The sequence below is a fragment of the Uloborus diversus genome, chromosome 2 (genome assembly GCF_026930045.1).
Source record: "Uloborus diversus isolate 005 chromosome 2, Udiv.v.3.1, whole genome shotgun sequence".
Classification (NCBI taxonomy): Eukaryota; Metazoa; Arthropoda; class Arachnida; order Araneae; family Uloboridae; genus Uloborus; species Uloborus diversus.
Window position 1 is genome coordinate 67,184,713 of NC_072732.1, and position 14,661 is coordinate 67,199,373.

Sequence of the window (14,661 nt, forward strand, 5' to 3'; positions counted from 1 at the left end):
TTACATTAAATTTTCATGTGTTCTCAATATTGTTTGCTTTTCCAACTTTTTCATCATTGAGTTATCCCAAAATTTTGTCAGATTGTGCTAAAATTTTACCTGTCCTTTTTTTGTTTTCATTAATTGGAACCAATTGTACTCAACAAGTTTCTAATTTGCCTCACAAGTTTCTAATTTGCTGCAAAAATATATACAGTCAAGACCGCTTATCAGAATATCAGTTAAAAGGATATCCCGCTTATAATGTACACTATGTGATACATTTTCCAAGCATCAAACCGTTGTAATTTGTTATTTTGTGCTCCTGGGTAATGAAATATCCTGCTTATCATAATATATAAAAATCTTCTGTGCGGACGTTTGTCACCATAAGGCTTTTAAACGGCTGGACCGATTTTGATCAAATTTTTTATGTGTAATTTAATGTGTCAAGCATGGTTTTGAAGCGCGATTAACCGTTTAACCGCCGAACTATTGACGGATGATCAAATTTGAGTAATTTTTTGAAATTATGTCTATTTATGTCTAGTAAATACAGAAATAAAATAAAATTTCCAGAAAATATTTTTTTTCTATGATTTTCAGTGTGTTCCATTTTTGGAACATTGGCGTTTTGCATGAATTTTTTTTTTTCAGAGAATTTTTTTAAACTAAGAGGTTTTGAATGCGGTTTTTATCTTAGCATACTTTATTGTGGAAAAAATAATATTTTAAATTGCATTTGTGTACATATCAGAATTCAGAAAATCCAATACAGAAATATCTAATGCCCATGATATGAGAGGAAGCGTTGCTGGTGAAGTCGTTTGTCGCAATGGAAACATTTCTTAGTCGTATTTTTTTGCACACCGCGCAACGTCCTTGGGATGCAGATACAATATAATGTCCGTCAGACATTCTTGACCGTTTATGTAAATGACAACGAGGCCCTGGAGGACTTTCCACTCGTACTTTTCTTCTTAGGAGGTGAGTTATTTCTCTTCGGAACTCTAAATGCTTCATCTTGACTTCGTGTAAATCACAATGAAGTAACCAACTAGCTACAACTGAAATATTCAGAGCATTACTAAAAAGATTCCATAACCATTTTTTACTCCTCAAATGAGGTCTGTAGCTGCCTAAAAGTTTATCCAAGACGTCCACACTCCCCATTCCTTCATTGTATCTCTTGATAAGATGAGGTTGTGGCACATCTATCTTGCATTTCTGCGCATTTGATTTCTCAAATTTTACAGATGCAAGTGGCTCATGTGTATAACAATTAGATGCTACTATAACCACTGCATTATCTTTCCAGCTGCACATGTACACTGATCCATCAGATCGATAGTCAAAATTTCCGCGATCTTCTTTAGAAAGGGCTTTTTTGGATTTCCGTGGACAATGGCCAGTTCGGTTTTCACGAATTGTTCCTGTTGCTTGTACACTTTTTTTTGATAGCTGAGAAATTAAGTCATATGATGTAAAAAAGTTATCAAAGTATACTTCATGCTTAGACGTGTCAGTCAAAACTGATAATAGATCATTTACAACTCTGGATCCTAATTGCACATCAGGGGATCCTTCTTTTTTGCCTGAATAAATCTCCATGGAATATGGGTATCCACTTGAAGAGCACAGCATCCAAATTTTGAAGCCGAATCTCATTGGTTTTCATCTAATAAACATTTTACATGAATGCCGATCGTAGTAGGGAACCATAGATTCATCTATGCTTAATTTTTCATGAAATACACCAAATTGTTGAGGGTTTTTACACAATTCTTCGTAAATAAGGAAAACTTTTCTTAGTTTGTCATTTTGTTTTAATTCATGGTTGTCCATCAAATGAAAGTTGTTTTTTATTTTTCGAAAACGATTTTGAGGCATAACTATTAGTACAATTGGCACAGATGTATCTTCTGCACTGCTCCAATACATATCTTCAGAAGGAACAGAATGGTACCCACTCAATAGCAACAAACCAAAAAATTGTAGGATTTCATCTCTGTCAACATCTATTCTTCCTCAGTGATATTGCCTAGTTCATCAGGGGGTAATTGGCATATATCTACATCTGACAAATCCAAATCTGACAATGTCTCTAAATAAGCCACAGCTTGTTCTACAGTAAGAAATCTTGTAGACATTTTTTAACATTTATGAACAGTTGGTATACGTCAAACAGAATTTCGTTTTGCCTGAAAACAAAGCTAGCAAATTATTGAACTGCATTTAAAATATGAAGAATAAAACTCTCACTAATATTATTTTTTATTATTACGTGACAATGCAGCTGTCCGAGCAGGTGTGGATTCGGAGCCATGTAGTCCGTCAAACAGAAGACTTGTTATTATTTTCTTTGCTAACAAAACGTCATATCCTTTCAATATATAAACTTACTTGGTTTTGCCAACATGTACATCGGAGTACATTCAAAATGAGAAAAAAAAAGAAACATATATTACGAAAAATGAAATTTCCCCTTGGAAGTCGAACGATTTACTTCTTGGAAATTTGACTCCCTAAAAGCGCCAATGTTCCAAAATTGGAACATGCTATTTTGAAGGAGTACACCTTTCGGAAATATCATTGTACATTTCTACAAGCATTTTAAAATCATACATTGAAGTATTTTTCACAACTATAATAAATATCATCACATTTTCTGAAAAAACCAATTTTTGGTAAATTTTATAAGAAAAAGTTGCAAAAAGCTAAAAAAACACTCATCTTTGAAAAATCGCAATAAATAATTGAAAACATATAAACAATCAAGCAGGAAATCAAAAAATACTTTGAAATAAGACTAAACTGTGTTAAAAAAAACTTGTTTATTTTAACGTTATTTCTTGGGAAAATTTTCACTTAAATATGATGTTCCATTTTTGGAACATTGGCGGGTAAACGGTTAAAACATTGCATGCTTATATCCCCCAAATGATTAATATTGATTTTAACCTATTGTGAAGCGAGAATTGAAATAAATATTTAACCCATTGCCAAAGGACAATAAGAAAGCCAGCTCTGCTTTTTGTCAAGAAATTTCTTACTGTGATATGTCAATAATTGAGAATATATGAAACGTAGAGAGAGAGTGAAGCCTTCATTTCTTGAAAGCAACGATTTTAGGTCCAGTGATAGTAAAGTACTGGAAGAAATCGGATTTCTTTCGCTAGGTTCACGCAAAACACATATTTTTCGTCATAGTTAAAGTGACCGAGTTGGTGCTTTAGGTTTTTCCTAAACAAATGATCGGATAGTGCCGTACACAGTAGCGTAACTAGAGGTTGGCAGGAGTGGCTCTCGCCAGGGGTGCAGCAGCAGGGGGCGTCATTTTGACTGATTTAAAAAAAATAACAAATTATAAGGTTTTTTTTTTTTGCTCATAGAATTTGAAAAATGCTTTAAAAAAACCTCGCAAGAAAAAGAGCTAGAGGGGGTAAATATATATACACATACATAACATCTACTGAGAAGGAGCATTGGGCATCATTGAAAACTATTCTAAAAAAGAGAACTTGAAAAAGAATTACAATGCTGCCTCCTATTTGACGAATCAATTAATCAAAATGTTCCAAAAAAAAATTTTTTTTGAGGTCACAATGACCTCCGGTGACTTCCCATGTGCGCGATACTGGGGGGGGGGTTGCAATTACTTTCATTAGCCTAGGGCACTAGACCCCATAGTTACGCTACTGACCCTACATACGAGGCTTGTTCGTAAAATAAGTTCCATAGGCTGCCGCTGGCGCTAAGATCGTTTCTATGTGCGGCCAGGCAACAGAGGCAGGTTGTTTGGTTCCCCCACTCAAATCCATCACCAAGCCAGCGTCGCTGCGATGTTTAGTCTTGGCTCAGCAGCCGTCAGTGATGGAGCTTCCTTTTGCATCTCCCGCCAGCTGCGAGTTGCGGTCTGTTTTTCGTTTCCTGACCGCTAAGAAGAAATTGGCGAAGGAAATTCACGAAGAACTTAGTCAAGTGTATGGAGAAGAGTGTATGAGTTCCGGGATGGTGCTCAGATGGCTCAGGGACTTTAAAAATGGCTGAACAGATGTCCACAACAAAGCCCGTGCAGGGCGGCGATCGGTTTCCGACGAAACAATTGCCAAAGTCGAAGCGGCAATGCTTGAAGATTAACGGATTACAGTTCGGTAGCTGTGCGAAAAGATTCGGGTGGTCAGCAAAACCACAATTGACAAGATTTTGACTGAACATTTAAGCTATTCAAAGGTCTGCGGAAGATGGGTACCAAAAATGCTCACTGGATGGGAAATGGTGTCTCACCCACCCTACAGCCCAGACTTAGCACCAAGTGACTTCCATCTCTTCCCCGAGTTGAAGAAAAACCTTGGCGGAACCCAATTCCAGACAGATGAAGAGGTACAAAATGCGGTTGTTAGTTTTCTAATTGGCCAGGCGGCAGAGTTCTATGACTCTGGTTTGAAGAAGTGGGTGCCTCAAATGCAGAAGTGCCATAGAACCAAAAATGTACTTTTCTTTGCAATTAAACCAGTTTTTTGATGTAAAAAAATTTGTGGAACTTATTTTACGGACACTTCTCGTAACAACATTTGTCTCTCGGTTCAAATCCATCTGAGTTTTGGCACCAATGGCCAGGATACTTTAAGGATTATCAAACTAATCAGTACATTATTAAAGGAAAAGATGGTGGAATTTGAAGACGAAACAAATTTTTTTTTCGTCCAGATAAATTATAACAGGGTAGCTCTGTACACACAAGATCAGTGCAGTGGAAGATTTTTAGCTTTGGTGGGAAGAACAAATTAGGCAAATATATGAAGTTCTCGTTTAAAAGATGGGATCACTAATCTGTCGGAGTTTGCTTCACTCACTGATTGGCTAGATTACAGGAACGTGGCGGCTTGGCGACATTGGCCATAACAATACAGTTACGTGATTATTTGTTTATTACTGTTAATGTAATTTATTGTATTTTTTTGTTCATTTGGTGAAATATTTTAAATTGCAAGTAATTGTTTTTAGTTTCTAAAGAGTGTTTAGTCATTTTAGTTGACGAACGTTTTTATTTTACATCAGGGGGGGGGGGGATTTTCGTTTATTCTGGGTACTGTTTTTATCTTTATCATTTTTTTAAACGGTATCCATTCCATTCGGTTGTTTTATTCTTTTTCATATGAGGGACGTTGCAGCAGGGTTTCTGGTTTTTTCTACATGGGTAGTTAGTTTTTTATACTTAATACCAGAAGATGATTTTTATCCTTTGGGTATGGCTGAAGGAACAAACCATACAATCTATTAAGATCTTTCAAGGGTACGCAAGAAAAAATAGTTGATGAAGCAACTGCTCAGTGGGTACTAGATAAATCAAGTTGTAATAAATATATGCATTCTGACACCAAGAAGTTTAAAACATTTCTATTTACTTATTTTTTTCAACAAAACGTTTCAAACACTTGATAGTTTATTGAAGTTTTTCAGCTTTTCAATTTACGAAGTTTGAACAGAACAATGTGGATGGGTCCTCTAGTTATACTGATTTTTCGTAAATGGCTTTTCCATTAAGCTTGTCAACTGTATTTATTAATAGGGGATGAGAAATTTTGTTCTGCTATAAATATATTTGAAGTCTAGGATGTCATACTGTATTGAATGTGCAGTTTATTCATTACAGTTAATATACTTCTAATTCAAAAAGTTTTAATAGTTTTCTGACTTGTTATGTTTAATTTGATTCCATCCCCCCCCCCCTTCATTTGTATCACATTCTTGATTTTTACAATGACAAGTCCTTGAAAGTGCTTGATTTTGCTCTGCAAGTAGTGTACAGAGCCTGTTCTGATATATACTAGTGTATGCCAATGCTTATTATAATCAATATTTGGCTTACTGACAATGTATTTAGTAACTTTATCAAATATAAATAAATGTCAAAAAAATACATTCTCTTCATTTAAACAATTGATCATGTTTTAAAATATTTTGTGCATTAAAGAAAGCGTAATTAAGATAGTTTTGAAAATTTTAACTCTTTTAAAGTCAATATTATTGAATTAATAATTCGTCTTTTTTGTGTTCCAAATTTTCTGCTTTGAATTTGAATTGAATTTTTAAGTGTTGTATGGTTTCTAACATAAATTGTATATTTTTCCAGATGATTGGGAAACTGCCCATGAAAAGTTGGCTGTGTTAATAAAAAGCACTAATGTGGAAGCTCGATCTGTTTTCAACGATTCTCTTTTAGAAGCTGATGAAAGTCAAAATGTATGACTTATTAGTTATTTATTGTTAATTTTATTAAATTATTATTTTGTTCTTTATTTTTTGTGATCGTTAATTTTTGCTAATGTATTTAAAGGAAATTGTGTCAAAAAGCATTTCACAGTTGGGAATGGAAGATGATTTAGATGATCCTGCCATAATGACAATTTCAAAAAATTACCATTCTTCGGTAAGTTATTAATAATTTAAGTTTCTTTTTAAATCTTAATGAGATTTCATTTTGAAATAGTCTATAAAACATGCTTTTGATGATTTAATGACTGGTGTAAAAATCTAATATTAAATTATACCAGCTAAATTTTGGAATTGCAAATTTAATGATTAACCATAACTACTTTAAGCGGAAGTATAAAATTAAACTACCAAAGTACTTTATTTTAAGACTATGCTTTTCTTTATTAATGTCTTGGAAGGAATGGGAAATTTTTAATAAGTAACTCGCGTATTCACTGAAGGTAGCTTCTAATTATATTTATTTTTATATTTTTAACCTTGAATGTAACCCAAATGATCAACCCTCTTTGTGCATGTTTGCTTAACAGGTCAAGCACAAATTGATCTATAGCATAAAGTAGACTCTGAATCATTAGAACATAATAAAATGAAATGTGATCCTGATCATTAATATTAATCTTGGGTTATATCCAATTAGAGGTAGAGGTGCAGATTAGCGGCGACCAAAAATTTCAGTTCTGATTGCCAGTGTGGGTGAGCAAAAAAATTTTAAACTTCTCCTAAGTTTTCGTTATCACTTGCATTGTGTTTCAAAAGCAGTTTTTCATGCTTCTCTAGGGCGTGACATCACTTATTGACGTGCAAGAAAAGTAAAAATGTTGCCCTTCTCTTGCTGATGCCTGGCGTTTGATGCGCAAAACCAGCAGCATGTGGCTCGACACTGTTCATTCAGGAAGAAAGTGAAAAACCCCTATGGTCCAGCAGAAATGATCCCCAAACCCAAACAAAGTCAAATTATTGATGAATGATTTTATATAGGGAGCCTTGTTGAATTTTTAAAATCCTATTTTGCGCGAAAAATTGCGTTTCGTGATAGAAATTTCAATTCTTTTGCATCTTGTTAATCTTTAAAAATTTTCAATAATCGGAAGTTATGTTGACATAGGCTTTCTTAGATTATCTTATTTTATGCTTAGTTTTAATGAATGGATTTATTTTTAGACCAATGCTTCCTTTGTAATCGCAAATCACGGGGAACTGCACCTCGTGGTTGAGATTTCAATCTTTTTGCATCTTGTACATATTTTGATATTTTTGACAAGAAAAATTTGTCTTGACATATGCTACGAAAGATTAGCATATCTTATATTTTAATAAATAAATTAGTTTTTGAAACCAAACTTTGAAATCGTACTTCGCGGAGATTTTGCATCTCGTCGCTTGATATTTCAATCCTATTGCCTAATCTTGTAAGTATTTCAATATTTTTGGCAATTGGAAATATTTTGTGTCAGGCTACCTTAGATAAGCTTATTTTATGTTTAATTTTAATAAATAGATTTTTTTTATATAGACCCATACTTCCTTTGCAATCGTACTTTGCGGGAAATTGCATCATGTGCTTGAGATTTCAATCCTATTGCACCTTGTACATGTTTGAATATTTTTGACAATCGTAAGTTGTTTCGGCAAAAGCTACTTTAAATTAGCTTATTTTAAGTTTTATTTTAACTAATAATAAATACCTTTATTTTCGAAGACATGTCGACTTGCACACGGGATTCACGAAAAATTTCTTACAGTGTTTGATTCAAAATGGTTCAAAGTCCGACAACGGGCAAGTGAACACTTGTCCTTCGTTCACCTGTCGTATTTTCGCTCATTTTATTGTGAAAAGTTTTTGATTGCTTTTTTCCAGATTTACAGTATGTTTACACTAGCATAATGAAATAAAGCCTGATATAATGTTTTAATACATTGTAGACCAGCTATAAAAATTCTGTTGACTTTATAAGTTTTGCCAAATGATTTCATGAACATCACCCTCCCTATTGCAAAATGTACATTGGTAATTATCACCCCCATCATTTACATTTTCTAATTAACTTCTTATTGGTTTTCAAGGTTCACATTACCCTTTAAATGAATAGTCTCTGAAAATTTTCATATCTGCTTCATCATGGAATGATAGTTCATGTTGTACCGTTCCAAAATGTGTTAAGATAAGCTGAATATTCTGTTAGTGTGGCTTTTTCAGTTTTTGTTTTAATGACAATAATTCTTTGAAAAAAAAAAACACTTATGATGTTTTAAAGATTAATCAAACAGTTCTGAAGTTTTCTTGTCTATCCACATGATTACTATTGACCTAATTGTTACTCAGTTATAGAAATCTGCCATATCCATCTTATTTTCCACTTTCAATGATTATAATGGGGTGGTTTCCTTCAGTCAAAAGTACTACTTTTAGTCATTGAAATGGATACAATGAGCAAAAAAAAAAAAAAAAAATAACATGGACCCAAAAAATACTTTTATTTTCCCAACAGTTTTTTTCAAATTAATTTTTTAAAATGTCCGATTTTTCAAACAAGGCGTGGTTTTGATGACATCACAAATGATGCACTTTGCCGCATCCTTCTACCACGTTTCCACTTTATGATAATCAAGAAGCAAATTAAATATTGCGTTCTACGTTTGCTATCAACCATATTGTTGCCAATACAAGTGAGTAAAGATGCAAATTAAATATTTTGCACTGTGAATGGCAACACTGAATGGCTCTGATTTAGGTTTTTTTTTTTTTAAATGGAAACTTAAACAAATTATTTAAAAAATTGTCAGATCCTATGTTTTTAAGAATGCTCTTTCAGAAAAAAATACTTTTAAAATTTCGGAAACGACCCCATTATGCATAACCTTTTTAATGCAAAAATCTTTTTTCAGTCTCGCCTAGCAACTCCTTTTGGACCATCTCCTCCTCCTCCCGCTATATTAGAGAGTGAAATTTGTGTAAGTATTCTTCATCAGTGTAATCTTCACTGATGTGAACAATTTATATGAGATGTTAGAGATATGAAAGGCAAATTCAGTTAAAAGTGGTTTTAAGAAAAGGTATTCGAAAACTTTTCTCTGAAGACTAGTAGCCAGCTCAGTATCAACAAATTACTTAATCAAAAAGGCTCACAGGACCTTAAATACGAACCTGTATGTATGTGTATATATAGGGTCTGGTCGGGTAAAGTTAAAAGTTAAGACTTGAACATCCAAAGCTTGAGACATCCACACGATATGGTGAATTGCTCCTGGTGACTAAATCTGATGCCTTGCTGCAGTTCTAAAAATTCTTGATTCTATTCTCTTCGCAGTTTTAGTTTCCTTAGTTCTAGGTATTTGTTTGAATATTTGATTGTGTGTATAATATTTTTATATCTTCTAACTTTGAAACAATGTCGATAAAATTCCTGGTAAACAGTTGTACCCTTCCCCATGCAATATATAAAAAAAGAAGAAACGTCTGGAGAAAATGTTAGTTCAGGGACTAAATTAATTACCTATACCATAATATGATGTTTACAAGCACATGAAAAAGATTCCTACTGAGCTTTTACTCTAGATCAGTGTTTCTCAACAGAAGCGGTGCTTAAATAAGTTGAACTTTGCTCATTCTAAAAGAGAATTATTTAATATCTTTCGTTTGCTAAAACAAGCATTTTAAAAAATTAAATAAAAATAGCTTTTTTAATATTTTGCAAAAAAAAAAGACTCCTCTGTCTAAATTTTACGAAATTCAAGTCTTAAAAACCCAATTTTAAGCTATTGTTTAATAAATTGTAGCTTGTGGGTTTGGATATTCTTCCTAAAATTTTGTTTAGGATTTCTCTTTTTCTAAAGTAAGGAAAACTTTACTGCCGTGGGCAGGTAAAGGGCAGTAACTGCAAATTTTCCTTTTTTTTCTTTTTTGCATTTTTGTCATTTATTTTATGTTAGCTTTATTGTACAAGCTTGCTTTTTTTGACTTCTGCAGAAAAAAAAGTTTTAATTTCGATGTTTCCCTATTGTTAGTATGAATCCAAAACTCGTTTCTTTAAATACCTCGAAAATACATTTCTGCAGATACTGCCATTTACCTGCCTGCGGCAGTATAATTAAAAAGTTTTAAGTGGAAAACAAATTCCTTTTGTTAACTACTTTCATTCCAGCGTTATTAAATAAATTAAAGCAATGATATGTATGGATTCACATTTCTCCTTTTAAATTCACAGTCTAAAATTTATTTCATGTTATTGTTGTTTATTTTGGAATGTCAGTATTTACTGTTTGATAGAGTAAAAGACTTGGTGCATCAAGGTAGAGTAGAAATACAACTGTAAGAGGACGAGAGACCAGGCCCTAAGAGAAATTGGGGAAAACTTTTAGTTGGACATGGAGAAATCTGGGAAAAGTTAGGGAAAAATATTTTGCTCTATCATGCCACCCTGAATATTTATAAAAATCTAATTTTAAAAAAGTAAATCCATTTTTTTGTTTTTTTTTTTTTAATCATGTTTTATAAAACCTTGCTTGAAATTCAATTTTTTAAACATATATTCGTTACAGAATCTCTTTCAAATTAATATTTTGTTCATCATATGAGAATTTCTTGCTACACCGGAATTTTAGCAGAGTGTAAAATGTAACTTTTATTTCATGTTCTGAAGCTATTTTTTTAATCATTATGTTAATACTAATTTGTGTTTCTACCAAACTAAATTGTTTAGTTTTTTATGAAGTATTTTAGAAGATCTATATTATTTTTTAGGGATCACCCAAGACACACTCCATTTGGAGCACAACCCCTAAAGATAGTGGCATTGCTTCCTTTTTGAAGTCTATTAGTCATAGTTCTGATAATTTTCCTTACAAGGTATTTTATTTACATGGTCATTTCATGCTTTTGATGTGTTTTATCATTTACATTTATTGTGGATTATGAAAGAAAAGCTTCTTAATTCATGTATTTATTCAAACCTTTTCGAGTCCTTTTGGGAAAAAATGAGGTCAAAAATGAAAAGAAATAAAAACATTTAAATGTTAAATGCACATCAGATATGCATATGATAAATTCCTTTTCAAACCAATTCAGTAAATAATGCATGAATCTTAAAAAAAGGGCTTTTTGGGAGGGGGAGATATCATTTTAGGGATCAAGTTTGTGTTTAGATAGATGTATGGACTTTGATTTTTTGCATCCTACTCTTTCAATGCAGGGTGCTTGATGTGCTATTGCTCCTCAGCGACAAACTTGAGAAATGATATTTTGTCGGAGAATGTTTTTGCTTCTTTTCATGTCCTGTTCGTACGCTCCGGGAAAACCTGGAATTGTCAGAGAAATTGACATAGGTAAAAATGTCAGGGAAAAGTCGGGGAATTTTCCAATTTTTGCCCCCCCCCCCCCCCCCACCCCCCAAAAAAAATCCCCAGAGACTGTTGTAACGTGAGATCTAATCTTCTTTTTTATCTTTGTTTACTGAATTTTTTTTTTAATTTTGAGGTGAAATAACGCTGGCAATAAAAAAGTGGCAACTTAACAAAAACTTCCTCAGCCGTCATTTTTGCACCTCAATAGTTCCCAAGAAAAAAATTACTCGCTTGAACAGGAATTATGCACTAACTCAACTGGGGAGAAGACAGTTTACTGCTTTGGAAGCACGAGCTTGAGGAAGGGAGGGTCAATTAGGGAAAGTCTTTTCAGCAACGTGTGAAACGTAGGCGCCATGTTTGGCCATTCACAAGATGGAAGTAGACACGATGCTTAAAAGCCTACGTTTCCAAAACCAAAGCAGAATTGGATGTGTTCTTTAACTGAAAACTAATGAAAGTAACACAAAATGTTCTGCAAATTGTTTTTTTTTTAATGTAATTTTCTTGAGAAATGAAAAATACTGTTCTTAAAAACTAGTCTTATCTTCATTGCCTTGGATGCTAATGTGCTAAAAGCTCTTCAACTGAATTGTAGTTTCATGAAGATTTTTTATTTTTAAATTGTTTTCATGCTACAAATTCAAAAACATATTTCTTATTTTTTGGTGTAGCCGCCATATTTGGTCATTCCCAAGATGGAAGTACGCAATACTTTTTAAGTGTCTAAATTTCCGAAAACAGCATTGGATGTTTATTGCAATGCAAACTGTTGAAGACAACGCACACTTATCAATTTATACGCTTGTGTGTTAAAACCCACCATTTTGTCTTAATTGTAGTTTTTTAAGGATTATTAATTATTTATAACTACTTTCACTCGACGAATTCAAAAATCTACTTATTATCTTAAATTTTTCACTTAGTCGCCATATTTGGTCATTCGCAAGATGGAAGTAGACCTAAATTTCCCAAAACATAATTGGATGTTTATCTCAATATATACTATTGAAAGTAACATAAAATGTGCAATGAATTATGAATTTTTAATAATTATTTTCTAGAAAAGAAATTTTTTAATTTCAATGCAAGCATCCTTTTAGCGAAAGAAAGATGATTATTGGCATCTGCTTATGATTAGGGAGATGTAATTTTTTTTTTTTTGCATAATATGGTATGCCTATCGATGCAACAAGTTAATCTTATTTATTCTGAAAAATAGCTTTGTATTTTGCTCAATATGTTTTGTGTTATATACTAATAAAAAAATTAACAGAAGTACAGTAGAGTCTCGAAAGTACGAGGTTCCGCTTAATTCGAGGTGCTTTGTTGATATTTTTAAAGTACTTTTTATCGACAAAAATTTTTTTAATCAGAAAATTTAAATATTTTGCTATGTAGAACTTCCCTAATAATATACTATGAGGTGGTAAAAATATATTGAAAGGTTCATTGCAATAACACTTGCCAAGTGGCATGAAATATTCATTGACTGTTAGAGATGGATTAAGAGATACCTTGGAGAAAGTAGATTGACACAAAAAATAGCTTGAAATTAAAACATTATTTTGCCTCAAAGAACGAATAAACAGCTCTTTGGAATATCCTATTCCAATGAAAAAAATAAGTGCAAAACTTAACGCTGTACGAAGCGTATGTACGAAATTTTATTCTTCTATAACTATCATTTTTTTACTATGTGAGGTACATACGTACGCTTCACATATAAACACAAATGTTACAACAAAACTTTTTCGAGGACGATCAAAAGGCATTTTTTGGTTGCCTACAAGTTCACACACAAGTACGTGCGGACATCAAGAAAAGAACTAATCAAAACTCATTTAGGGTTAGTTAAAACATAAATTTATGTTGATATTTGAATGAAAATTTTTTTGAGGAGGCAATATTTCATTTTCAGAGTGTAAGGAAGTAAACAGCGCATGTTCTTATGTAGTCCATAGAATTTTTCGGGTATTCCCAGTTTTCAGTAATCCGAGGTGGCTCGAGTACTAATTACCTCGGATTTTCAAGACTCTAGTATTGTGGGCTATAGTATTGTAAACCATAAGCGGATGCTAAAACATTGCTGCACGATTACAGCAAAACTAATATTATGCATCACACCTGGCATTGAAGAAACCCCGTAAATGAAGTTGAAACTACTTTGTTTTCAACAAGTAGTAAACAAATGAAAACAGTTTTGAACATTAAGAGAAAAAACTTAAATATTGAGACAAAAAGAAAAAAATCCAAGATTTTTTTTTTTAAATGTAAGGGGAAAAGTTTTAGTTCTTTCGCATTGGGGCTACTTTAAACAATTTTAATTATTTTGAATTTATTGTAATTTAAACTTAATCTTGAATGAATTGAGTAACCTGGAGTTTTCTAAAAAAACAACTTGGAAAACCTGTAAAAGTCTGGGAGTTTTTTTTACCACAAGTGTATGAACCCTGATTTCCATTGCCAGAAAAGTTGAATACTCTTGAATATTACAAGTGAAAAGCAAATTTTTGATCTCTATACCTTCCAGGTGGCAGGTGTATTCAGGTCTTTAAGTTTATGCATTTTACATGCTGAAAGAATTCAAACATATTTATGAAATATTTGAGTATTTTTGTCATCAACATTTTACAGAAATATAGTTTTGTATATTTCTTATATGTCTTAAAAAATTCGGCATTTGTGCCTTAATCTTTTATCTTTATGTTAGCATATTAATTAGCAGGGCTTGGAGTTGTTATAATATTGAACTTTGTCGTGTACAGTAAACCCTTGTTTTACGCGGTTTCGATTATTCACGGTTTAAGATTTGACACCTTTATTTTATTTTACGCGGATGCAGCAATGCAAACAGATAAAATTTTCCCCTCTTTCAAAATCCAAACTCCTAAATTTTGCAGATTACGCATAATCAACTGCATTTATTTGGCGTGCTAATAATCGAATTTGGGTCAGGAGGCATTTTAAGTGATTAGTTCCAAAGCTCTTTCCAGAAGTAAAGTTACTAAACTCTCACGGTTCAGAACTCACTGGAAGAAGAACTTTTAGGAGTGACAAAGG

General features: G+C 32.7%; 1 protein-coding gene across 1 annotated transcript in view; it reads left to right on the forward strand.

Annotated features, from left to right (window-relative positions):
- LOC129217097 (protein PAT1 homolog 1-like) overlaps window positions 1-14,661 on the forward strand; it is a 72,532-nt gene that overhangs the window by 11,122 nt on the left and 46,749 nt on the right. Inside the window, exons 3-6 of the mRNA XM_054851345.1 lie at window positions 6,116-6,225; window positions 6,320-6,412; window positions 9,145-9,210; window positions 11,000-11,104. Coding sequence (XP_054707320.1) covers window positions 6,116-6,225; window positions 6,320-6,412; window positions 9,145-9,210; window positions 11,000-11,104 — 374 coding nt within the window. The remainder of the gene's footprint in view (window positions 1-6,115; window positions 6,226-6,319; window positions 6,413-9,144; window positions 9,211-10,999; window positions 11,105-14,661) is intronic.